The sequence below is a fragment of the Spermophilus citellus genome (assembly GCF_964194105.1).
Source record: "Spermophilus citellus genome assembly, chromosome: 18".
Lineage (NCBI taxonomy): Eukaryota > Metazoa > Chordata > Mammalia > Rodentia > Sciuridae > Spermophilus > Spermophilus citellus.
The window spans coordinates 57,646,476-57,673,287 of record NC_138200.1 but is presented as its reverse complement, the minus strand read 5'-3'; the positions used below and the strand labels follow the sequence as shown (position 1 = coordinate 57,673,287).

At 41.1% G+C, this 26,812-nt stretch overlaps 1 protein-coding gene across 3 annotated transcripts; it reads left to right on the top strand.

Moving 5' to 3' along the window:
• The first annotated feature begins 222 nt into the window (after window positions 1–222).
• Window positions 223–25,481, top strand: LOC308638054 (ATP-dependent RNA helicase DDX19A). Of its 3 annotated transcripts, XM_081275037.1 has the most exons (12): window positions 223–392; window positions 3,740–3,788; window positions 5,387–5,437; window positions 6,785–6,920; window positions 10,778–10,870; window positions 13,077–13,179; window positions 13,532–13,646; window positions 17,694–17,871; window positions 18,277–18,514; window positions 20,821–20,983; window positions 21,449–21,640; window positions 22,071–25,481. In XM_081275037.1, the coding sequence occupies exons 1-12, from the start codon at window positions 336–338 to the stop codon at window positions 22,130–22,132; spliced, it is 1,437 nt and encodes a 478-aa protein (XP_081131163.1). In that variant the 5' UTR covers window positions 223–335; the 3' UTR covers window positions 22,133–25,481. The 3 variants fall into 3 exon arrangements, with proteins under 3 accessions (XP_081131163.1, XP_081131164.1, XP_081131165.1); XM_081275038.1 differs by lacking the exons at window positions 223–392; window positions 3,740–3,788; window positions 5,387–5,437 and adding an exon at window positions 7,329–7,389 and having other exon boundaries at window positions 6,846–6,920; XM_081275039.1 differs by lacking the exons at window positions 223–392; window positions 3,740–3,788; window positions 5,387–5,437; ... (2 more) ...; window positions 13,077–13,179; window positions 13,532–13,646 and adding an exon at window positions 15,804–15,858.
• Window positions 25,482–26,812: the final 1,331 nt, after the last annotated feature.

The following is a 26,812-nucleotide window of genomic DNA, read 5'->3' as shown; positions in this document are numbered from 1 at the left end:
AAAAAATTCTCTTTAAAATAAATTTTGAGCTATTTCCGTGTGAAGTAAGGCAATAATGAAGGGAGGGCTGTTTTTCACTTTGTCGCGCTCAAGAATTTTAACGCAAGCGAAGACGCACCTGAGAAAATGGAAACAACACCTGGGTCGGCTTACAGACGAAAGCCTGGCGCTGAAGGGTGACGTCTGCGGCCGCGAAGGAACTGACGTCAGTGAGTTCGCGCTCCGCCACTTCCGGCCCGCGTGAGTGGCATCTTGCGCCAGTTGAGGGCCGAGGACTGACATTGGCGCGCTGTGTTGTGCAGGTGTTCGCTAGTTACCCTACCATTAACAGGACCATGGCCACCGACTCGTGGGCCCTGGCGGTGGACGAACAGGAGGCGGCTGTCAAGTCGGTCAGTGGCTTCAGGCTGGGGGACAGCACCTCGGCCCCCTGTAGACTCTGTTTCGGGCGCAGGGAGCGTCGGAGTTGGGCAGGCCTCTCCCCAGCACGCTCCTCGAGTTTTCCTTGGGCAGTCCCTTAGTCCTGTTTGCTCCTAGAAGGAAACCGGTGTGGAGTTTTTATCTTTATTTGGCTAAAGACTTTATCTTTTGGTAAATCTATCCTTGCTGTATGGTCTGGTTTCCTTTATGGCACCTCTTTGTCTTGACGATTGTAAGGAAAGGCAGATACAAATGCTGATTTTTTTTTTCCTTATTAAGTGACAGGTCTCTCTCTCTCTCTCCCCCTCCCTCCCCACCTCTCATTTTTTTAAGTGTTCTCGGGCTACTTTATATTTAACAATTTTTGGATCCATGTTTAACATGGTTGGCAGTTTGTAGCAGAATAACAGATTCAAGTTTAGATTTAATGTTTCAGTCAACTGCAAATGTCGGAGAGAGGGACTTACAAATTGTTTCTCTGATGTCTAAAGTGACATTTAGTTTCATATATTAGTCATTTTTTTCTAATTAATGAAGATTCATTGAACTGGAGTGTAAGTTCTGTAAATTGTGGTTTTCAGTTCTTACATACCTGACACCTGAAGTTTAGATTTGTTCATTAATAATGGACTGCTGATTTTGAGAATGTAGGTTTTTTGGTAGTCTTAAGCCTTGTATAACTTTTTTTTTTTTTTTTTTTTTTTTTGGTACTGAGGATAGAACCCATGGGTGCTCTACCACAGAGCTATATCCTCAGCCTTTTGTGTGTGTGTGTGTGTGTGTGTGTGTTTTACCAGGGATTGAACCCAGGGGTGCTTAACCACTGAGTCACATCCACAACCCTTTTTCAAATTTTATTTAGAGACAGGGTCTTGCTGAGTTGTTTAGGGCCTTGCTAAATTTCTGAGGCTTACTTTGAATTCAGGATCCTTTGCCTCAGCCGCCTGAGTTCTTGGGATTACAGACATGCCCCACCACACCTGGCCCATGCTCAGCCTTTTAAAAGTTTTATTTACTATTAGTAGTAGTAGTAGTACCAGGGGTGCTTAACCACTGTGCCACATCTACCATCCTTTTTTGTTTTTATTTATTTATTTGTTTGAGATAGGGTCAGGCTGAGTTGCTTAGGGCATTGCTAAGGTACTGAGGCTGGCTTTGAACTTGCTGTCCTTCTGCCTGAGTCCCCTGAGTTGCTGGGATTGTAGGCACACCTGAAAAGCCATATATAACTTTTTAATGTTTAAATTGCATGTTTTTTCTCCAGCCACTTTTATTGTTGTGGGAGGATTATCAGTTTATCAGAAGGTATTTGAAATGGAGTAAGCCCAGTGGAGTATAGGAAGCATCTTCATCGTCTAGAAATGATGGGAAATGATGTGAAAGTGCCAAGGATAATATGATAAATGAGCTCGGAGCAGTAAGAGGGCATTATGAGTAGGAAAATCAGGTATGATTTGGTGAGCTAGATATTAGAAAATAAATCAGATTTGACAAAGGTGGAGGTAAAAGGCATTTTAGGCTGGGCACAGTATCACACACCTATGATCCCAGTGACTCAGGAGGCTGAGGCAGGAGGATCGTGAGTTCAAAGCTAGCCTCAGCAACTTAGCGAGGCCCCAAGCAACTCAGTGAAAACCCTGTCTCTAATAAAACATAAAAAAGGACTGGAGATGTGGCTTGGTGGTTAAGTGCCCCTGGTTTCAATCCCTGGTACCAAAAAGGGGGGGGGGCATTTTAGGAGGAGAAAATGCACCAAAGTGTTGGACTCCCCTACAGAACAAGAATCAGAACTCATTTTTGCTGTAGCTTAGGTTATTAGATTGGGGTAGGGGCAGTATAGAAGATATTGCAGAGGGTCTTACTTGGACCTTAATGAAGAATTTGAAGAGGAAAAAAAGCTTTATTTGGTAAATTTGGGGATGTTTTACAAAAGGGATATTGACAAATTATATCTGAGGGTCGGCGAGATATATTGGATTGCAGGGAACAGAATGTGGTAGAAGGAATGATGTGTAGAGGAAAGGAGATCAGTGGGGAAGTTATTCTGATATCTTAAAAGTAGAGGGCATATGTTGAGCAATGGAAATGAAGATGAGGTGATGGGATCAAGAAATACCGTGGAGGGCTGGGGATGTGGCTCAAGCGGTAGCGTGCTCGCCTGGCATGCGTGCGGCCCGGGTTCGATCCTCAGCACCACATACCAACAAAGATGTTGTGTCCGCCGAGAACTAAAAAATAAATATTAAAAATTCTCTCTCTCTCTCTCTCTCTCTCTCTCTCTCTCCCTCCCTCCCTCTCTCTCCTCTCTCACTCTCTCTTAAAAAAAAAAAAAAAAAAGAAATACCGTGGAGGTGAGCTAAGCAGGATATGCTAACATAATAGGAAAAAAACAAAGAGAGAGAGAGAAGGGAAATAATACCAAAGCTTACTATGTTCAAGCTGGGTCTGATAGGCATCGTTAATAAAGTGCTAGTAACAGGAATGGGGAAGTAGGAGAAGCATGATTTTGATATGGAGAGTGGTGAATTCATATTTGGATGTTCTGAATTTGAGAAAAGGCAACATCTTGGTAAACATCTCTTAAGACTTTCTTGAAGTTTACAGGTTTGATGATTTGTTAGGATGACTCATAAAGACTCAGTATATACTTGTGCTCACGGCTATGATTTATTACAGTGAAAAGATAGAAAGCAAAATTAGCAAAAGGAAAAGGTTCCAGAGGCAAAGTTGAGAGGAAATCAGGTACAACCTTTTAAGAGTGCTCTGCCAGTGAAATCTGTAGGATGTGCTTAATTCCTCCAGCAACAAATAGTAACAACACTGATGAAGTGTTGTCATGCATGCCCGATGTAGACTCAGGGCTTAAGGTTTTCTTTTTAATTTTTTTCTTTCCTTTCTATTTTTATTCTTTATGGCGGTCCTGGGGAATGGACCCAGACACTCACGCATGCTAGGCAAGTGTTCTACCACTGACCTACATTACCAGCCCTTTTATTTTTTATTTTGAGCCAGGGTCTCACTAAGTTACCCAGGTTGGCCTTGAACTAATGATCCTCCTGCCTCAGCCTCTCAAGTTTCTAGGAATATTTGCATGCACCACCATGCCCAGCTATCATTCCTTTTCTTAGGTTGTTGAAGATACAGGAAACATTTTTGCTCATGCTTTTAGCACTTCTGCTTTGAGCAGAACAGACCAGCTCTCTGAATATAGTTCTGCAGTAGTTCTTGTCAGACTTTCACTAGGGAGCTTCTGTTTTGCTCAGAGGCCTTCCTTTGCTTAGGTCATTTGCTTACTCTGTTTCTTTTTATTCCTATTCAGATGAGCAGTTTGCAGATCAAGGAAGAGAAGGTCAAACCAGATACCAATGGTGAGTCACTAGAAACCACAGGCTAGGTACAAGTGACATGTGTGTGTCTGCTTTGCACTCACAGCTGCAGCAAGCCATGACTCTTTTCTTCAGTGTAATATTTGGCAAATGCCGGAGCTGGAATTGAGAGTCCTAAATTAGAATTCATTACTAAAGGGGAATATATCAGTTTTTAACTTTCTGAAAGTATGTCTAAGTTTAAAACTCAAAATATATAAAAATATACAAGGCTTCCTTCCCATGCTGCTCCAATGTTTACCCTGTTCCTACTGCCACGTGTGTTTATTTGCTGGGTCTGCTCTAACAAGGTATCACAGAGCTGGGTGGCTTAAACCACAGCAGTTTATTGTCTCACAGTTTGGGAAGCTGGAATTCTAATATCAAGGTATCAGCAGGGTTGGTCTCTTCTGAGGATTATGAGGAAGACTATTCTGTTGCCTCTCCCCAGCATTCTTGTGGTGTGTTTGTAGTCTTTGATGTTCCAGCATCACCCCCATCTCTCCTTTTATTTTTACCTGGCATTCTCTTTGTGTCTGATGTCCAAGTGCCATCCCCCCTCCTTTTTTTCCCCTTTTGGCAGTGCTGAAGATTGAATCCAGGGCCACAATCAGGCTCAGCAAGTGCTCTGTCACTGAGCTGTATCCCTAAGTTTCTCTTTTATAAGGACTCATTCTTATTGGAGCAGGGCACACTCTGATCTTAGCTTAAATTTTTTTATTCTCAGTGACCCCCATCTCCAAATAAGGTCACATTATGAGGCACTAGGCGTTAGGACCGGAACATATGAATTTTGAGAGGACACAATTGTACCCATAACATATACCATCCCATAAGTAACCACTGTTCCTGGATTTTCAGTAGTCTTCATCGGTTTTTTGAGCAAAGCAAATACAAATATAAATTCTCCCTTTTTTCTCCTGTCACCATCATGGTGTTTAATCAAACTTAGAATTTTTTTAAAATTTATTTTTTAGTTTTAGGTGGACACAATATCTTTATTTTTATATGGTACTGAGGATCAAACCCAGTGCCTCACACATGCCAGATGCGCATGCTACCACCTGAGCCACATCCCCAGCCCCAAACTTTTATAATTTTGCCAGTCTAAAAGGTAAAAATTGTTGGATTGTGTTTGCTAACATAATGCTGTATTTTAACTTAGGATAATTCAGAAGTGATATATTAAGTTAGCTTGAATTTCTATACACTTAAAGAATTGCTAGATATAAAATCCATTAAACATAAAGAAATGCCAACTATTTATATTTGGGTCACTTAAATAAGTTTTAGTGTTTCTGTTGTCCTACTTTTTTTTTTTTTTTTTCCTGGCAGGGGATGGGGTACCGGGGATTAAACTTGGGCTCTCAACCACTGAGCCACATCCCCAGCCCTATTTTGTATTTTATTTAATTTAGAAACAGGTCTCACTGAGTTGTTTTGCGCCCAGCTGTTGCTGAGGGTGGCTTTGAACTTGTGATCTTCCTGTCTTAGCCTCCCTAGCCACTGGGGATTATAGGTGTGTGCCACTTTGCCCAGCTATTGTCCCATCTTTTAAGTTTAATATTTGCCTGTTTAGTGACATGTGTTTTCTTGTGTAGGTGTTATCAAAACCAGTACCACTGCAGAGAAGACAGATGAAGAAGAGAAAGGTAACTACTTTTTGAAGCCCCATGGCAAGAGATGGAATATGACCTGGCGCTTGCCTTCCTGGACCCAGAGGCTGAGTTATGAGATCAAGTTGAAGAGGAAGACTCAGCAAAGGAGATTGAGAAGGAGCAGTCAGTGAGATAGAGTGAAAATCAGGAGCATGATGTCCTAGAAGCCAGAGGAAGTATTACAAAAGTAGTATGTCAGCTATGGGTAAAAAGTTGATTAAGAGAAGAACTGGAGCTGGCTGTGGTAGTACTTTTCTATAGTCCCAGCTACTAGGGAGGCTGAGACAGAATGATCACTTGAGCCTGGGAGTTTGAGGACGGCCTGGGCCATATGGTGAGATCCTGTCTCAAAAAAGAGAAACTAGAAATTAACCATTAAACTGATTTTGTGGTGTGGAAATCATTGTTGAGCTTTCCAAGGAGTATTGAGGTCAAATGGCGAGGTTTAAAAAAAAAAAAAAGAAAAAAAGCTCATTCAGTGTACAATAGAAAGGAGGGAAAGAAAGCAAAATGAATATAGACAGCTCTTTTATGGAATGTTCCAGAAACTGGAGTAGTGAACTCTAACAGTAGCGGAATGGGGATTGTGAGGTAAAGGAAGAAACACATTTATGAACACAGATGTTAAAACAGGCTCACATGCTCCTAGGAATGGTCCAGTAAAGGGGGAAAGTGAAATGCATGAGAAAATGAGGAGACATACCCTTGTGGGCAGGAAAGAAAGAGAACTTTCAGATAAGCAGAGGCTTAGCCTTAAGAGCACAAGCTGTTTATCTAGGTACTAGATGGGAGGTGGAGGATAGTTATGCAGATATGGGTAGATGTGTAGTTGTGGTCATGAATGGGAATGTGGAGAAGTTAAAAAGTTGAGAAAAGAGGAGTTATAGCTGGAGGTTTGAGAAGAAGGATGAACAAGTGGACTATGAAAACAAAGACTTGCTGGGCAACTCAGCCCATTTGAATCTAGTGGTGAAGAATTTAAAGGGAGAGCGGGGCATGGTGTTGCACACCTGTGATCCAGCAACTCAAGAGGCTGAGGCAGGAAGATCACAAGCTCAAAGCCAGGCTTAGCAATTTAGCAAGACCCTAAACAACTTAGTGAGACCTTGTCTCAGAATAAAAAAGGACTGGGAATGTGGCTCAGTGATTAAGTGCCTTTGTGTTCAATCCCTAGTACTAAAAACAAAAAAAAGGAGGCTTGTCAGTGTGATCATGTTTTTCTCCAGCCATGCTTGGTTGCCCAGGTGCTGGTGCAGAGGTGCAGAGGGGAAGAGTGGGCTCTTACAAGGGTGGAGTTTGCCTGGTGAGTATAGAGAAAATCTGCTAGTTTCTTCCTGACAGAGGACAGAGCTGCCCAGTCTTTACTCAACAAGCTGATCCGAAGCAACCTTGTGGATAACACTAACCAAGTGGAAGTCCTGCAGCGGGATCCGAACTCCCCGCTCTACTCAGTGAAGTCTTTTGAAGAGCTTCGACTGTGAGTATCCATGGCTTTGAACAACTTTTTCTTCCCAACTATGCCCCTGTAAAACTAGTGAGGATTTTACTTTTTAATTTGCTTTAAATTTTTAAATGTATTTACTTCTCTGAGTAGGTAATAATGCACAATTCAGAAGTGAAAACGAATGAACAAGTTTACAGTGATGGTCTCCCACCCCTTTCTTGGCTATCCAGTTCTCTTGGTTGAGGTTTTTTTGAGACTCTTTCTCTCTTTGTGGCCCAGGCTGGCCTCCAACTCCTGGGCTCAAGGGAGCTTCCCATCTCAGCCTCCTGGGAAACTGGTATTAAAGGTGTGCACCTCTGGGCCTGACTTTCTTGGTAGAGATTTTAAATGCCACAGATTTATTCATCATAGCTGAAAGTCTCTTTTCTTTTATGCTCTTAGAACTTTCAATAAAATATTGGCTGACAGGTGATTTCTGGATATCAGGAACATTTCTTATTAGGTAAGCCCTTTTGTTAGATTGTAGGGTATACAGTCTTAAGAACAGTTTATCTGTGTATAGAAAGTCTGTGAAAAGAGCCTGGATTCTCAGTATTAGAGTGGAAAGCAAATTTTATTGTTTCTAAATTTTAAGAAAAACCCAGAATCAAGCCTTAAGGTAGTCTCTTCCTGGTGTGCTAAGAAAGTCTTTTAATATCATTATTTTAAAAGGTAGAGAATTAGGGCTGGGGATGTGGCTCAAGTGGTAGCACGCTCGCCTGGCATGCGTGCGGCCCAAGTTCGATCCTCAGCACCACATACAAAGATGTTGTGTCCGCCGAAAACTAAAAAAAAAATAAAAAATAAAAAAGGTAGAGAATTATGAGGGTCATTCCACATGCTTTATTTTCTTCAGTAAATTAGTAGAATGGTATTTATGGATGATTGCTTCATGTATATGCCGCTGTGCAGGTTTTTTCGAGGAGTACATCACATACCTACCATTCTTTCTGTCTGCCAGGATCCAAATCATAGACAGAAAATAGCTGGTGAATAAGAATGTGGTGGAATAAATGGATTATTTGCCTTTGTTTAGAAAAATCTAGTGTCCCTCTGGGCAAATAGAGGCTAAATTCCTGCTGTCTAATACCACTGAGTAAGACACATTGAAAATAAGAGCTAACTAGTTGTTAGTAAAATGTGTTAGTCTGTTTTTTGTCACTGTGACAAATATCTGAGAAAAATAACCTAGAGGAAAAAAATTTTATTTTGGCTTACATTTTCAGAGATTTTAGTCCATGTTTGGCTGGCTTCATTGCTTTGGGCCTGAGGTAAGACAGAGCCTCATGGTAAAAGGGTGTGGAGGAGGAAACCTGCTCAGCTCAGGGCAGCCAGGAAGCAGAGAGAAGGGGAGAATGGAAGGAATCACTGATAAAATATATTTCCCAAGGACATGCCCCTCAGTGAGTTACTCCTTCCCCCCATGTCCCACCTCCAATAGTTTCCATCACCTCCCAATAGTTCATTAGCAATTTAGCAAGACCCTAAATCCATCAAATGTACTAATCCCCCATGAGGTTAGAGCCCTCTTGATTCAACAGTTTCTTAAAATAGCCCTATCCCTGGACTTTGCTGCATTTGAGACCAAGTTTTCAAAATACAAGACTCGGGACATTTCAGATCTAGATCATAATACAAAGTAATTGTGAAGAACATGTTTTTTTTAAAGTGTAACTTTTAAGGTTTTCAAGAAATAAACTTTTCCTAGCCTCAGCAAGTTCGTGAGACCTTGTCTCAAAATTTAAAAAAGGGCTGGATCAGCCATGCCACCAGCACGCTAGCTTCATAATAGAGGTTCGAAAGCATAAAAATTAACTAGTGAGTTTTAAAATTAAAGAGACATAACTTTCGTTACCTTATTTGCCCAGCTCAGAGACGGCTCCTCCTAGCTCCTGCCTCCAGCCACCTAATGTCGTAGCGAGGTTAACACAAGAGGCCACAAGAGAGAGGGAACACGCCAGGGAGTGAGCTTTTATTGGGGAACAAAAAATTCAAGGGAAAATTCCATCCATAGAAGGTCGAGGGGGGCAGCATTCCAAGGTCAGGGTCAGTGATTGGTCTTCAGGTCAGTGGTCAGGCACACCCCCACTCGGACAAGCCCTCGCACCTGAGACAGGGTGGGGAAGGCTCTGACAAGGCGGTGTCTAAGAGCCTCTCACCCGGCCAGGGAGGTAACTCAAATCACGTGGGAGAATGGCTTCCCACAGCTGGAGATGTAGCTCAGTAGTAAAGCACTCCTGAATTCAATCCCCAGTACCAAAAAAGGCAAGTTCTTTCTAATTCAATTGTTGGAAGTCAGAAGAAGCAAAGAACAGGAAGTAGGTCACCTAATGTACTTGGAGCCGTTGTTTTGTCTTGGTACTTGGGATTGAACGCATGGGGGCTTTACCACTGAGCTACATCCCTAGCCTTTTTAATTTTTTGAGACAGGGTATCACTGATGATTTACGTAGGTCCCTGATAAATTGCTGAGACTCACCTCCAACTTGTGATCCTCCTGCCTCAGCCTCCTGAGTTCCTGGGATTACAGATGTGTGGCACCATTCCCAGCATTTGGGCTGTTTATTTAAAAGATTTGAAATAATCTGCAAAATAAAAGAAAAATAATAATCAGTGAAAGCTATCAGATTATATGAATCCCAATTAGGTATGACTTTGTTCCTTGATAACTAAATAAGAAGCTGCTTTATTTTCCCAACAAAAAATACCAAGCATTTTTTTTTTTTTAAAGTTCTGCATATCTGAGAAACATGTGGCAGCATTTGCCTTTTAGAGAGCCTGTTAGCCTCCAGGGAAGGCTTCGAAAACAGAAGTCTTGATGCAGTTTGGCTTTTCTTCAGAAACAATCTGTTGTGGTTTTTGTCAAATGTCCTGTCAGTTTAGAGATAACAGAGAGCTCATTGTAAATGGAATGTAAGGGTAGTTTAATTGATATTCTTTTGTGCAGCTACTTATATAAGAATTTGGTGCTTTTTTATTTTTTACTTTGATTAAACATAATTAAAGTCATCTATTCTACATTAGCTATTAGAAACTGGCGTAATCAATATTCTTACCTCTTGATTGTATAGTGTATTTGCAGAGCTGGCTTTAGAAGGAGTGTGGAACACAAAAGGACTGTGATTCAACTTTAAATTTTTGTGTAGTGTTGGGGATTGAACCCAGGTCCTCACACTTGCTGAGCAAGCACCCTACCAGTGAGCTATATCCCCAGCCTTGAGGCTCAAGTTTTAACATGTGCACCAAGAAATAAAAACTGAAATCCATTCTCTAAGAAGATTTCTACATCTTAGCAGTATTGCAAGAACTATTTATTTTTAGATATTTCTTTTATAATTTATTATGCTATGAATTAGTAAATATTGCTCTGCTGTACGCAGGGAACACTTGTCATCCAAGACCAGCCAATTTGTGGGTCTGCTAAAAGCATGAATTTCTCCAAAAAAGGAAACCAGTCTTTATTTTATGAATTATATAATAGTTGCAAATTAAAATTTAGTAGGGTTAGAACAAATAAAAAAAAATGTATTGGACTGGGGTTGTGGCTCAGTAGTAGAGTGCTTGCCTAGCATGTGTGAAGGCCCTGGGTTCGATCCTCAGCACCACATATAAATAAACAAAGTAAAAAATCCATTGGCAACTAAAAAATATTTTAAAAAAATACACACACACATACACATATATATATCTTAATCTTAGTAGGTAAAGATGGTGGTTTGAGTTGACTTTAAATAGTATTTTTTAAGGCATCATTCATCATTCCTTGCTAGATGTAGGAAAAGGTAAGATTAGAGGCCTTTAAACTAGTTTCAACTATTTGAAACCCATCTTGTCTTTGCTTTTCCTCCTAGGAAGCCACAGCTTCTCCAGGGAGTCTATGCCATGGGCTTCAATCGACCATCCAAGATACAAGAGAATGCATTACCCATGATGCTTGCTGAACCGTGAGTGCAGACCCAAGACCCCTCTTCCCAATCTGATTTAACTGAAATTAAATTTAGCTTTTATTATCTGAGTACAAAATGGGTAGTTTGGGGCAACATGTTTCTTCTGGAAAAGAGCTTGGGCAAGTACTGAGAACATGGATTTAGGCATAGTTCCTGTCTTTCCCGTTTAGCACTAAAAACTAAGAGTGCATTATTTTACACAGTTTTAAAATTTGGGGGAGTAGTGGTTGTTGTTACAGGGAATTGAACCCAGAGGTGCTCTACCTCTAAGCTATACCCCCAGCTCTTTTTTAAAATTTTTGATTTTGAGACAGGATCTTTCTAATTTGCTGAGGCTGACCTTGAACTTGTGATCCTTTTGCCTCAGCCTCCTCCTGAGTTGCTGGGATTACAGATATGTGCCACCATGCCCAGCTAAACTTGGGTTTTTAAAAATTGAATTAGCTAGAGTACGAAGAGCCTTATCCTTCTAAATAGGCTTTCCTTGCCAAGTAATATAAAACAAGGCTCCAGGGCTGGGGTTGAAGCTCAGTGGCAGAGCGCTTGCCTTGCACACGGGAGGCTCTGGGTTTGATCCTCAGCAACACATAAGAAAATAATAAATAAAAATAAAGATGTTTTTTAAAAAAAAACAAAAAAACAAGACTCCAGTTGATAGTCAGTGCTCCTGTCTTAACTGTCCCTTCATGTCCTCTCCCGCCCCCTCCAAAGTGAGCTCCATCCTGAAGTGCATCATTATCCCTCAGGTTTCTTTATACTTTCACTAGATATGTATATGTCACTAAACTCTGAGGAATAGTTTGCACATTATTAAAGTTTAAATGGTGTCATACTTTATGCAGCAACATTATAGCTGAACATTTTAGTTTTCTTTTTTTCTTTCTTTCGTTGTTCTTGGGGTGGGTGGGTACTGGGGATTGAACCCAGGGGTATTTTACACTGAGCCACATCTCCAGCTCTTTTATTTATTTAAAAATAATATTTTAGTTATAGATGAACACAATACCTTTATTTTATTTATTTACTTTTTGGGGTGCGGGGAGGTATCAGGGATTCAACTCCGGGGCACTGGACCACTGAGCCACATCCCCAGCCCTGTTTTGTATTTTATTTAGAGACAGGGTCTCACTGAGTTGCTTAGCGCCTTGCCGTTGCTGAAGCTGGCTTTGAACTCAAAATTCTCCTGTCTCAGCCTCCCGAGCTGCTGGGATTACAGGCGTGTACCACTGCGCCCAGCTATTTCATTTATTTACTTTTATGTGGTGCTGAGGATTGAACCCAGTGCCTCATCACGTGCTAGGAAAGTGCTCTACCACTGAGCTATAACCCCAGCCCCTTATTTTTTATTTTGAAACAAGGTTATGCTATGTTGTTTAAGACTTCATTAAGTTGTTTCCCCCACCCCCATTAAGAAAGAATAGACAGGCATATTTATAATCCCAATGACTTGAAAGGCTGAGGCAGGAGGATTGAAAGTTTGAGGCCAGCTAGGACAATTTAGTGAGGTTCTGTCTCAGTAAAATTTAAATGAAAGGACTGTGAATGAGCTCAATGTTAAGAGTGCTTGCCTAGGGCTAGGGTTGTGGCTCAGCTGTAGAGGGCTCACCTACCATGCAGAGGCACTGGGTCAGATCCTCAGCACCACGTAAAAATAAAATAAAGATATTGTGTCCACCTATTACTAAAAAATGAAATTTTTTTTTTTTTTTAAAGTGCTTACCTAGTATGTGGAAGGCCCTGGTTTATCCTCAGTGCTGCACTACCCACCCAACCACCCCCCCGCCAAAAAAAAAAAAAAAAATAACAAGATGTGAAAAGGTAAAGTGCAGAAGGAGCCAAGATCCAAGACACATTATGGCTCAGCAGAAAATGGGGACTTGTCTGGCTGGCACAGATCTGCTCTGTACTTTTGATATAAAACTAGGGCACTTTAGTTATGCTAGAGTCAAGAATGAGGATTTGCGTGTGTTTGTGTGTGTGTGTATATGTGTCAACCCATCTAAAACAATCATTATTTCCTTGACTATTTAAATTTTTAAATAACATATAAAAATATATTAAAGTAATTTGCATTCAATGCAGAAGATCTAGATAATACAGAGAAGAATAAAGAGGGAAATATTCCTTCTACCCAGAAAGAACATTTTGATATTTTATTATGTTCAACCAATATTTATTTCTTTTTTGCTCTTTGTCAATTCAGTCCACAGAACCTGATTGCCCAGTCTCAGTCTGGCACTGGAAAAACAGCTGCCTTTGTCCTGGCCATGCTTAGCAGAGTAGAACCAGCAGACAGATACCCTCAGGTGAGAGCTTGGAAGCCTGGGGGTGGGGGCTTGCCTGCCCTGGGAAGGAGCCATTTGGTGGGAGGATTAATGAGAACCCTGACCTTTACTGACAGCCTAGGCCATGGCTCAGGCAGAACAGATTAACACACCAGGCCTCAACCTAGTAGAATTCATTTGAAAGCAGCGTCTTACAAAGGCCTCCACCATGCCAGGGATCCCATCAAGCTAGGGCTCCCTACTGAAGACTTCAGTCCACTATTGGAAAGTGGGAGGTTGTGACTCCCTGCATTGTTCAAGTCATAATAACTACATACTTGTGTTAGAACCTATTTTCTGTTACTAAACTCATCCTGTATGATTTTTCTGTCAGTGTCTTTGCCTCTCCCCTACATATGAATTGGCACTTCAAACAGGAAAAGTGATTGAGCAGATGGGCAAATTTCATCCAGAACTAAAGCTTGCTTATGCTGTTCGAGGCAATAAATGTGAGTATCGGGAATGAGATCCAAACAGTGAGCAGTGGGGGAAGGTAGCTGCATATTTGGATTTTGAAGCTGAGAACATATTCAGCTTTTGAGGGTACAAATAATTTTTTCTTTTTCTTTCTTTTCTTTTTGCACCAGAGATCAAAACCAGGGCTTTGGGCTGGGGTTGTGGCTCAGCAGCAGCAGTAGCACACTCGCCTAGCACGTGTGAGGCCCTGGGTTCGATTCTCAGCACCACATAAAAATAAGTAAACAAAAGTATTGTTTCCAACTATAACTAAAAATAAATATTAAAACAACAACAAAAGAAAAAAAAAACAGGGCCTTGCTCATGCCAGGCATGTGTTCTACCCCTGAGCCACATCTCCAGCTCATATTCAGCTTTTTAGATCAGTCTCACCCTAGTGCTTTTACTGTGTCTGTTTAAATACTTGCTGATGTGTAAGCTGTACTTTCCAGTCCCCTGCCTCAGTCCTGGGGATCAAACCTAGGGCCTTGCACATGCTAGGCAAGTGCTGTACCATTGAGCTACATCCCTGTTCCTCCTCTCTAGTTTTAAAAAAATTTTAAGTTGTTAAACAGAAGCTCATGAAGTTCCTAGAGTCTTCAGTTCTTCATTGAGAAGATGGAATTTTGAGTTTGGCATCCATAGTTCTGGATCTACCTAATAAAGAGGTATTGAATTTGCAGGACTGGGGATGGTAGGTTGGGGTCAGATCCCTTCCATTAACTGTATGAATCAGCCCTAATAAGAGGAAACTGAGAGCATGTATAGTTAATACATTCATACTCAAATCAGAAATCCCTCCTTCAATTCTTCTATGTGTGCTGTAGAAAGTATGGGTTAAAGTGAAGAGGGGAGCATGGGAGGATCTGAAAGATTCCTTAGGAAATGGGTCATTAGAAAGTATCAGAATAGGGGATGGGGCTGTGGCTCAGTGGTAGTGCGCTTGCCTAGCATGCACGAGGCACTGGGTTCGATCCTCAGCACCACATACATGTAAAATAAAGATATTGTGTCGACCAAATAAATAAATAAATAAATAAATAGAATAAGAAAAGAAAGTATCAGAATATGTAGAACTTCTACAAATCAATAAGAAAACAATCAATCTACTAGGAAAATGGACAGAAGAGGCCCAATTGAACAGCCACTGCACAAAATGGAATTCAGATGTCTAATAGACATGAAAAGATGATGAGCCTAATTGGGCTTCTGGGAAACAAAGAAATGGAAACCTTATGCCCCTCTAAGCTGAGAAAAAATTAAAGTATCTGATAATACTAAATATTCGTGAAGACAGAACTGAAGTGCACGCACACTCCTGGAAGGGAGTATACATTGGTATAGTCGTTTTAGGAAATAGTTTGGCATTACAAAATCCCCAGCAATTGGGGAGGCTGAGGCAGGAGGATCACAAGTTCAAAGTCAGCCTCAAAATATAAAATAAAAAGGGGCTGAGGATGTGGCTCATGGTTTAGTACCTCCAGATCAATCCTCAGTACCAAAAATAAAAAAACCATGGGGCTGAGGTTGTGGCTTAGTGGTAGAGCGCTTGTCTAGCATGTGTGAGGCACTAGGTTCGATTCTCAGCACCACATATAAATTAATAAATAAAGGCCCATCAACAACTAAAAATATATATATATTAAAAAATAAAAATTTAAAAAACAGAAAACAAAAATTGAAAAGAGAGACATTCCCTTGTCCCCAGCAGTTTATAATTGCTTATATAGAGCAGCAGTTCTCAAGTTTTTTGGTTTAGTATTCTCTTACATTCAATATTATTGAGGAAAGCATTTTTTATTTTTTGTAGGTTATATTTATTGCTATTAACCATAGTAGAAGCTAAAACTGAGAAACTTTAGAAGTACTTATTAATTTAAAAATAACAGCAACAAACTCACTACATATAATGTAAATAATTTTTTCTTAAATGCTTTTTAGTTGTCAGTGGACCTTTATTTTATTTATTTATATGTAGTACTGAGCATTAAACCCAGTGCCCCACACATGCTAGGCAAGTGCTCTACCACTGAGCCAGAACCCCAGCACTATAAGAGGTATATTTCCAATACAAAATTAATAAGAATGACATTCTTTTTTTTAATATTTATTTTTAGTTGTAGTTGATTGGACACAATATCTTTCTTTATTTTATTTATTTTTATATGGTGCTGAGGATCGAACCCGGGGCCTTGAACGTGCTAGGTGAGTGCTCTACCGCTGAGCCACAACCCCAGCCCTGACATTCTTATTTTACATTTTTTAGCAAATCTTCTTATATTTGCTCATGTATTTGTTTTGTTTTTTTTTTTTTTAAGAAAGAATTTTAATGTTTATTTTTAGATTTTGGCGGACACAACTTCTTTGTTGGTATGTGGTGCTGAGGATCGAACCTGGGCCGCACGCATGCCAGGCGAGCGCTCTACCGCTTGAGCCACATCCCCAGCCCCTCATGTATTTGTTTTTAAATTTATTTATCTATCTATTTACTTTTGCAGTGCTAGGAAATTAAGCCCAGGGCTGCTCTACCACTGAGCTACGTGCCCAGCCCTTTTTTTCTTTTCTTTTCTTTTTTTTGGTACTGGGGCTTGAACTCAGGGGTACCCAACCCCTGAGCCACCCAGCCCTAGTTTGTATTTTATTTAGAGATTGGCTCTCACTGAGTTGCTAATAAGCACCTCACTATTGTTGAGGCTGGCTTTGAACTTGCTATCCTGGCTCTTGTTTTTCTTTTTGAGACAATCTCAGTCTGTTGCCCAGGCTGGCTTCAAACATATGATTCTCCTTCTCAGAGACCTGGGTAGCTGGGATTACAGGCATGTGCCACCATACCCAGCTAATTTAAAAAAAAAAAAAAAAATTTTTTTTGTGGTAATGGGGATTGAATCCATGGGTGTTCTACTACTGAACTACATCCCCCTTCCCTTTTATTTTATTTTGGGACAGGGTCTTGCTAACTTGCTAAGGCTGGCTTTGATCTTACTGCCTCAGCCTTCCAAGTAGCTGGGACCAAAGGCAAGTGCTTCACATCTGGCTTTTTTCACTTTTAATAATATGTTTTGGAGATTATTTCATCTCAGTTCCTAAGTATCATTGGTGTCATACATTGGGTGTATCTTATCTTACTCATCATGTTTTGTGTGTATTCTGTTTATTTATTTATTTTTTAGTTTTAGTTGGACACAATACCTTTATTTATTTTTATGTAGTTCTGAGGATCAAACCCATGGCCTTGCATGTGCTAGACGAGTGCTCTACTGCTGAGCCACAATCCCAGCCCCTGTGTATATTCTTGCACATGTTACTTCACACATAAACTGTACTTGCAGGATTAATTTCTAATAGTGGAAGTGTTGGTCAGTGGGCACATAAATTAGAAAATATGATAAATGATTGTAACAGTTTCAATTCCAACCAGCTATAGTTCAGGATAATGTAGTATTTTGTTAATTTAAGAGCTCCATATTTTAGGAAAATAAGCTACACAAATAGAATGTCTAGAGACCAGAGAATAGAGCAATAAATTTTGCCAGTTGATAAATAAATTTTGTCACAACTACCAATAAAGGAGGAACTAAGTGAATTATGGGTGAATGGATGATAGAAAAGGAAGAAGAGTAATCATAAAGAGAATTGTATGATGTTAAGTTATAGGAGAATGTAGAATATTTATTGAGGGTTCATGGCATGGAATTTAATCATGATCACAATGCCATTCTACTCATTTCACAGTAGAAGAAACTAAGATTTGAGACAACACTCAGGTGTTTTGAAATCTGAAATTAATTTTTTCTACTAGTCCTGGAAGGATAGGCAAGACTTTGATTTCCAGAGCTGGCTTTGCCTATGAAATACCCACAGAAAGGACTGGGGATATGGCTCAAGTGGTAGCGCGCTCACCTCGCATGCATGGGGCGCTGGGTTCTATACTCAGCACCACATAAAAATAAAATAAAGATATTGTGTCCACCTAAAGCTAAAAAATAAATATTAAAAAAAAAAAGAAAGAAATACCCACAGAAAACATTTCATCTCCACAGTGGAAAGGGGTCAGAAGATCAGTGAGCAGATTGTCATTGGTACCCCTGGGACTGTCCTGGACTGGTGCTCCAAGCTCAGGTTCATTGACCCTAAGAGGATCAAGGTATTTGTTCTAGATGAGGCCGACGTGATGATAGCCACTCAAGGCCACCAAGATCAGAGCATCCGCATCCAGAGGTAAGAACTAGAGTGAGGAGGAAATTCAGATGCCCCTCTTGCTTCTGTTGCATTCTTTCTTTCTTTTTCTTTTTCTTTTTTTTTTTAAATATTTTTTAAGTTGTATTGTGTACAATTTTATTTATTTATTTTTATGTGGTGCTGAGGATTGAACCCAGGGCCTCACACACGTTAGGCAGGTGCTCTACTACTGAGCCATAACTCCAGCCCGCTGTTGCATTTTTTACTCTAATATTTGAAAAAGCAATTTTTTGATGGGCCATTTTCATATCAGCACTGACCATCCTCCCAGCCTGGGTTGGGAAAGGAGATCTGGGACCCTAACCCACCCCTATGCAACCCTGGACCTGCTGCTTCTCTCTATCCCAGGGATGATGTATAAAGTGCCTGGGTCTCACCTTGCAGGATGCTGCCCAGGAACTGCCAGATGTTGCTTTTCTCTGCCACCTTTGAAGACTCTGTGTGGAAGTTTGCCCAGAAAGTGGTCCCAGACCCCAACATTATCAAACTGAAGCGTGAGGAGGAGACATTGGACACCATTAAGCAGTATTATGTCCTGTGCAATAACAGAGATGAGAAGTTCCAGGCCTTGTGCAACCTGTATGGGGCCATTACCATCGCACAAGCCATGATCTTCTGCCATGTGAGTAGCACTTGCAGGGCTGCCCCTCCCCCTTCCCCTTTAGGAAAATAAGCTATACAAATAGAATGCACAGCTGCACCTCTGTGCTAAGGAGGAGCAGGTTCCAGTGTGTGCCAAGAAAGGAAGTACTTTTTGAAGAAATAAGGAGACAGTTTCTGAGATACATAGGGTAAACAGAGCTCCCTGTACTATATATCTTATTTGTACGTGATATGTTATTGGAAAACGTGAGAATAAGCTGATATTGTGGAAAAATAAGAAATTTAACAAGATGGGTGGTTATAAAATTAATACAGGGGCTGCGGATATGGCTCAAGCGGTAGCGCGCTCACCTGGCATGCGTGCGGGCCGGGTTCGATCCTCAGCACCACATACAAAGAAAGATGTTGTGTCCGCCGAAAACTAACTAACTAACTAACTAAATAAATAGATGTTTAAAAATAAATAAATAAATAAATAAATAAAATTAATACACACAGTTTCCCAACTGCAAACAAGAAACATTTGAAAAATGGAAGAATAAATCATACACATTAAGCAAAATGAATAAATTAGGAGTAAATATTTAAGATCTCCGGGGGCTGGGGCTGGGGCTGTGGCTCAGAGATAGAGCGCTCGTCTACCATGCGAGAGGCACGGGTTCGATCCTCAGCACCACATAAAAATAAAATGAAGATATTATATCCACCTATAACTAAAAATAAATATTTTAAAAAAATATTTAAGATCTCTGAAGAACACTTCAAGATGATACTAAAGGCTGGGTGCAGTGGCATACACCTGTAATCCCAGTGACTTGGGAGGTAAAGACAGGAGGATTGCAAGTTCGAGACCAGCCTTAGCAATTTAGTGAGGCCCTGAACATTGCAGCGGGACCCTATCTCAAAAAATAAAGAGCTGGAAATATGACTCAGTGGTTAAGCACCACTGGGTTTAATCCCTGTTACCTTAAAAAAAGAAGATCTGTAACTCTGATTAGCTTTGCTTTTTTTTTTTTAAGCAGTAAAACCTCTCCCCGTCTCCACTTCAGATTAAAACATTTTGAAAAAAAAAAAGTGGAAAAAATTTAAGAAGTACTTTCATACCCCACACTGGTCAGCATCTACTTTTCTCTGTCTTTATATCTCTCTTTTTTTTTTTTCTTTTTTTTTTTTTTTTTTGGTGGTGCTGGGGATTGAACCCAGGGTCTTGTGCACGTGAGGCAAGCACTCCACCAACTGAGCTATATACTCAGCCCCCTGTTTATTTTTATTTTAATTTTGAGACAGGCTCTTCTAAGTCACTGGCCTTCAGCTTGGTATCTTTCTGCCTCAGCCTCCCAAAATTGCTGGGATTATAGATGTTAGCCACTGAACCTGGGTGTGTTTTTTCTTTTTGCTGAATCATTTTAAAGTTAGTTGTAGACATCATATACTCAAAATGTTTACTAAGAATGAGATATTCTCCCACTTAACCAAGGTGCCACCTTCATTCCTTTAACAATGATACAATAACATTTTCTCAAACACAGTTTCATATTCTACCTTCTTCAGAAATGTTCTTCATTGCTTTTTGTTGTATTAAACCTATAAGTCAACCCAGGATTGCTTACATTTAATTGTCATATCTCTTGAGACTCCCTTAATCCAGAACCATCCCCTGACCTTTCTGAATGCCTTTCATCACATGGACATCTTAAGAATCTAGGCTCATAATCATAATTTGTTTGATTTTCCCTCTTGTTTTTTGTTGTTTTGGTGGGGTGGCTTTTGTTTTCTGTTGGGGGGGGGTTTATTTGCAGTGCCGGGGATTGAATCCAAGGTCTAGCCAGCTACTCTGCCATTGAGCTGTATCCCCAGCCCTTTTACTTTTTGCGATAGCCTCTTGCTACATTGCTGAGGCTGGCCTTGAACTTATGATCCTCCTGCCTCAGCCTCCTAAATAGCTGGGATTATAGACATGGGCTTCTGTGCCTGACTTTCTCCCTTGTGATCTATACAAGTTAAATATTTTTATAGTAGTATGGAGCTGAGATTGTAGCTCAGTGGTAGAGTGCTTGTCTTGCATGTGTGAGGCACTGGGTTCGATCCTCAGCCCACCAAAAAAATAAATAAATAAATAAAGATTGTGTCAATCTGAAAATCTATATAAAAATATTTTTTGTAGTATGAACGTTTTTGTAAAATTACTACTCAGGTGACATAGTTACTTCCTATTGTACCACATCAGGTTGGCAGTTTTAGGAAATTTAACCCTTCAGATAGAGTCTTCCAGATCAAAAACAGTCTCTTTAGGTACCTTTATTTCTCAAATAATTTTCCTTCCAGACCCGCAAAACAGCTAGTTGGTTGGCAGCAGAGCTCTCAAAAGAAGGCCACCAGGTGGCTCTGCTGAGTGGAGAAATGATGGTGGAGCAGAGGGCTGCTGTGATTGAGCGCTTCCGAGAGGGCAAAGAGAAGGTTCTGGTGACCACCAATGTGTGTGCTCGTGGTAAGCAGAGACTGTCCTGGAATCCTAGGCTCAGGCACCCAGCCCTGTTAGCGAGAGAAGTCCTTATATCCAGGAGACGTGGATGGTCTCTAGGAGCCCTCTGGGGTTGGCGGGGATAATCCTTTTCAGGAGAAATGGGATTTCCCTCGGGTGATGGGAATTTATAGAAGCCAAGAGTCATGCCCAGGTACAAGGAGACACTCAAAACAGAGCCAGCTCTTTCCAGGGCATCTCTAGGTGTTTGGCTGTGGCTGTGTCTTCAGACTCTCTTGCGTGTGTAGCAAAGACTTGCTTTGTGGTTTCATGGTTTTAGTACCTGCAAGGTTCTGGTACATAGGCCAATATGTATCCTCTCTTGTGCCTGCACCACAGAGGTGACCTGCTGCAGATTCTCCCTCCACCAGAGTGGGTGCATGGTTGACCATGTCTTTGGCCCTGACTCCTCTGTGTCCCTCCTTTGTGCAGGCATCGATGTTGAACAAGTGTCTGTGGTTATCAACTTCGATCTTCCTGTGGACAAGGACGGGAACCCAGATAACGAGACCTACCTGCACCGGATTGGGCGCACTGGCCGCTTTGGCAAGAGGGGCCTGGCCGTGAACATGGTTGACAGCAAGCACAGCATGAACATCCTGAACAGAATCCAGGAACATTTTAGTGAGTCCCCAGAGGGTCTCCTGCAGGCACCCTCTTTGTGGTGGATGTGGAGAAAGGGGAAGTTTTCCTATGGCCCTGAGAGAGGCCTTTGTCCCTACACATGCTCCCTCCCTTCCCTTCTACCATTGGCTGGATGGGTGTTCTCAAGGAGCATACATATGATGGGGGCTTAGGGGCTCTAATGATGATTCCCCTGTGGCCAGGCTGAAGGGCCTGGGCTTTTGGATGTTGGTCAGAGCTCCCTGCTCAGGCTCTGGAAGCCTTTGGGGTTAAGAGGAAGGAGCATTGTAGTGGCCCAAAGAGCGGCCCATTCTTGAGCAGGGTCTTGTATCTTCCCTTTTCCTACCACACTGTCCTTGTGGGTGACTTCAGCTGTGTCTCCATGGCAACCCCATTTTGGTCTCTCGTCACATCTTTCTTTTCCCCCCAGATAAGAAGATAGAAAGATTGGACACAGATGATTTGGACGAGATTGAGAAAATAGCCAACTGAGAAGCTCTACCAGCCACTGGTGCCCGCCCTCGGGGCTGCCCCTGCCCCGGAGATGAGTGCTTTCATGGCACAGGCCTCAACTGTCACCACAAAGACAAAGGCATGAGGAGAGAAGCTACCTACCTCATTTTAAATTATGTTTGGACTTGACAAAAATGTGTGCAAATAATGGGAGACAATTGAAATTTTGCATTTTGGAAATAGTCCTAAATTCCCCCCTTTTAAAATATGATTTTCCCTATCTTTATAGTAATCTGGTTGCTGATGGTAATCACTTATCCAGAGCCTCCCTACCTACTGTCTTTCTGGCAGGGGGGCTTAGGACCAGCCTACAGCCCTGAAGAAATGACAGGTAGATGTCCTCAGGAGAGGCAGGGCAAGACATGAGTATTGTCCCACACCATGGGTAGAGTGAAGCCAGAGGCTTCTGCACTGCCCCTCTCCTGTGCTTGTTGTGAATGTTTCTCCTACCCTCAAGTATCATCCTGCTGGTTGCTTTACCTTTGCTGTCTGTCTGCATTGGAAGCTCCCCTCTTCCTCCCTGATGAACACCATGGCTCCTTTTATGAACTTGAGATTTGGGAAGAAGCATGGAAGTCAGTGAGAGAGATTGTTTTGGCACGAGTGGTCAAATTCTTTGAGGATATCTGGGCCTGCTTTCCCCTTTCCATTTCTCCAAATACTGTGGGTCCTGGTTGTGGCCACCAGGAGACTTGGCCCAGTTAGCCAGTTCTTATCCATGGGGTGTCATGCGGTGCCTGGAGCTGAGCAGAGTTTGGAAAGGAAGTTGTGACCAAGTGAAACTCTAATTATGCTGTTATCCATAATAGTGGACTTTTTTGGGTACTTAATTCATACATTATATGTATGAATAAGGACAGATAAATTATATGCATCATTCATTATAAGAAATTTTAAAGTAATTATGAGAAAGGCTTTACTAATCATGATTTGTTATTTGTATTTTTCTGCTTATTAGACTAATATATGCTCATTAAAAATATGTGCATCTATATATAATGTGAAAGTGCTCCCTGCCCTTCAGTAGGGGGTCATATTGCCTTCTATGCAAAAGCAACCCAACTTTCTTTTGCAGAAGTATGATTGTGCTCTTTGTGCAATTATGCAGTCTGCTTTTTTACTGGTCACCATGTCTTAGACATGTTGACCCATCCAGCATACATGTACTTCACTCTGGAAAATGGCATCACTCCAGCGTGTAAGCAGTCCTGGCATTTATATCCTGGTGGCTCCAATGATAGGCACTGGAAGTTTCCAGCATGCAAGGTTACCCACAGTGCCACAGTGAATACTTTGTCCTTGTCTTGAAGCACTGGTAAGAATTGCTCTAGGATATATTCCTGGAAAAGAACTGCTGGGTCAAAGAATGGAAATATTTAAATTCCTAATACATTGCCACTTATTCCTGCCAAAAAGCTTTTTCCTATTTGTTATTACAGTAATACAAAAATACTTATTTACTCTTACCTGCTTGCCAACTTTATTTTTAAAATGCCAGTCTGAGTAGCAAAATGTCATTGCTTTTTTTTTTTTTTTTTAATTTACTGAGCCTTGGCAAATTTATAGTTTATTGGATAATTTTATTTTCTCTTTTTGTAAGCTGCCCATTCTTGTTTTACTATTGGGGTATAAGTCCTTAGTGGGTTTTAGCTCCCTGTTCATGCTGGGGAAATTAGACTTTGTCTTAAGTGATAGATGTTTTCTTAGTGTTGTTTTGTTTATGTGTTGCTGAGAATCGAACCCAGTGCCTCACACATTATAAGCAAGTGCTCTACCACTGAGTTACAATCCCATCCCTTCTTAGTGTTTCTTTACAAGTTCATTTTTTAAAACATGCCACACAAAAGTTTATTTTTAAGTGGGTAGGGATGGAACCCACTGTACATGCTAGGCAAGTGCTCTACCACTGAGCTATCCCCAGTCCAAAAGTAAAATTTCAATGTTAAGATTCCATTTTTTAAGAAATTTGGATTTTATGTCATGACTAGAAAAGTTTTCTTCATACTATAAAAAATTTACTCATATTTCCTGTAGAGACAATTGTTAAGCAATACATTTTTTTTAGTTCTTGTTGACCTTAAAATGTCATTAGCTGGACCAGGCACAGTGGCCACAAGCTTGTAATCCCAGCTATTCAGGAAGCTGAGGCAGGAGGATTATAAATTAAGGCCAAGCTGGGCAATTTAGCAAGACCCTGTCTCAAAAAAGTTTAAAAAGTAGCTTAGTGGTAGAGTGCTTGCTTAGCATATGCAAAGCCCACAATTCCATCCCCAGGATGCAAAAAATAAATTTAGGCAGACATGTGGTGTGAGTTGCAGTCCCAGCTATTCTGAAGGCTAAGGCAGGAGGATTGATCCCCTTCTAGGGATCAGCCTGAGCAACATAGTGAGAACTCATCTTAGAAACAAGTCATTGTAGGACTGGGAATGTGACTCAGTGCTCCTGTGCTCAATCCCTGGTACCAAAAAAAAGTCATTGTTTTGTCCACTGTTTGGCTATGGGAGATTTTTGTTCCATAGAGGGTGAGTGTGTGGCAAAGCTATTGCTGTTGGTTCATGGCCAGAGTCATGGCCCCTGCATGAATGGACAAGAACAGAAAAGGTCTCCGTGGGAATGGATGTGTGTGAGGTTGTGAAAGACTGAGGGCCTTGTGGGAATGTAGTGCAGGAGAGAGGATGCAAGTGCATAGCACACCTAGGCGTCCAGGAGAACTTCAAGAAGGGGTGAGGGAGGAGCAAGGTTACAGCAAGAGGCAAGGGGAAGTGGTGTGGTGATGGGGGCCGGGCCTGCATGGGAAGAAGTGGGGGGTGGGGTGGGAAGAAGACAGGAAGCCAGACAGTGGAGCAACAGATCTGCTCTGAGCCACAGAGCAGTGGTATACAGAGTGCAAAAACAAAACTACCATCTGACTCAAAAACAAGTTGAGTGTTTCTGTGGATGAGCAATGGAGCAGAAATGCCAAGTGGTGGGCAGGTCTGAAGCTGAACACTTGCTGGGCCCAGTACAGAAGTGGACTAGGCTGTCAGATAACTGCTCTGAAGGCCAAATCCGAGCAGCCCCCCTGCTTGGAGTCAACTCAGTACCCAGTACTTCCCCTGCCCCTGTTCAGGAGTCCACCCATGCCTTACTTACTTTATGTATTTGAGTCATTTTTGTAATGAAGATGCATTACAATTTTAATGTATAAAAAGAAAAGGTAGGGCTGGGGTTGTGGCTCAGTAGTAGAGTGTTCACCCAGTTCACATTAGGCACTCACTGGGTTCAATCCTCAGCACCACATAAAAATAAAATAAAGGCATTGTGTCCACTTACAAGTAAAAAAATAAATATATATTTAAAAAAAAAAAAAAGCAAAATCAGCAAAGGATGACACTCATACCCTTTCAAGTGCAGTTACCAAATGTTTTTTCTACTTCACAAGCTCTTTCCTGTAGAGAAACCATCCTGCCAGAAACTTCCTGCATTATTCTCAGGAGCAGAAACAGGAAAGGTATTCATTCTGTATCCTGAGGGCCATGCTGGTCTTGATACCAATGGTTCAGCAAGCTTCAGGGGCAGAGAGGGATCCTCTTGTATTTTTGTGTGGTGGTTGTTACCCAGGCATAGACTCACTCAGAAGCTGGGGTTTTTTGTTTTTTTTTTTTTCCTGAAAGAATGAGAAGGAACATTGCTTTTTAATTCACATTCAAAAAAGAATAATTTGATTTTTGAAAATACAGTTTTAGGACTTTATCCTTCCCCTCAGTTAATAGAATGATGCTTTCTTATTTCACTGAACAAATCACAGGAGATAGCTCCTTGCCTGCTGAATGGTAGTCTGCTACTGTTCCTGCGGCAGGTAAAATACTTAATTGCTTCCCTTTGGAATATAGCCAGCATACCTGCAGGTGTGTATTACCCACTCCACCCCAGGCCATAAAGCTAACACTTTCTCTCCAAAGACCTACCTACTGTTTTAGATTGTATATTGCTTACCCAAATATGGCACCTCTTCCAGATGAACAGCACATACCCCTGAGAAACTGAGGTACAGCCATGGGACTTATTTGGCACCAAGGAAATGTGAACTTGGCAGAAGCTGTAAAGAGGCAAGTGTGGTTCTGGAGGTTCCCTTTTTCTTGCTCTTGAGATCTATTCTAGATGGTGCCACAGCACACCCATAACCCTCAACCCCAGGAAATGCCTGATCCTCTGGCCACCCTAATACTATTTAGTCCTCACAATTGATAGGCCCCATTGTATGCAAAATTCCCAAGGAGCTCCTCCCATTGATCCACTATTTCAGAAGAGTGAACAGTGACAGTCTTTCATTTCCAAATTCTAAAAGTCTTCATCATGACAGAGGGGGGTTAAATAAACTAGATGGAGAAATACAAAACCAAAACTTTTAGAGACCAGGGAATTGAGGAAGAAAATGGCATCTGCTATGTAGATGATGAAATATCACACTTCTCACAACCTAAAGTAAGAAGAAAAAACTCAAAATAGGAATAATTACAGCCTTAGATGAGGTATTTAACAAAAATGTTGGGAACATACACATATACAAATAGGTGAAAAAAATATCTTTAACAATAAGGGGAGCTAGAAATTATGAAAAAAAATCCTCATCTAAAAACAAACTACAAAGTTATAGAAAATATAAAATCTGTTTGAATA

What these genes read in the sequence shown, in the direction of transcription:
- LOC308638054 (XM_081275037.1), top strand. Translation starts at nt 336, where the DNA reads ATGGCCACCGACTCGTGGGCCCTGGCGGTGGACGAACAGGAGGCGGCT. An exon ending in TGCTGTTCGAGGCAATAAAT is followed by an intron (nt 13,647 to 17,693) that starts GTGAGTATCGGG and finishes TCATCTCCACAG; the next exon opens with TGGAAAGGGGTCAGAAGATC. An exon ending in CAGAATCCAGGAACATTTTA is followed by an intron (nt 21,641 to 22,070) that starts GTGAGTCCCCAG and finishes TTTTCCCCCCAG; the next exon opens with ATAAGAAGATAGAAAGATTG.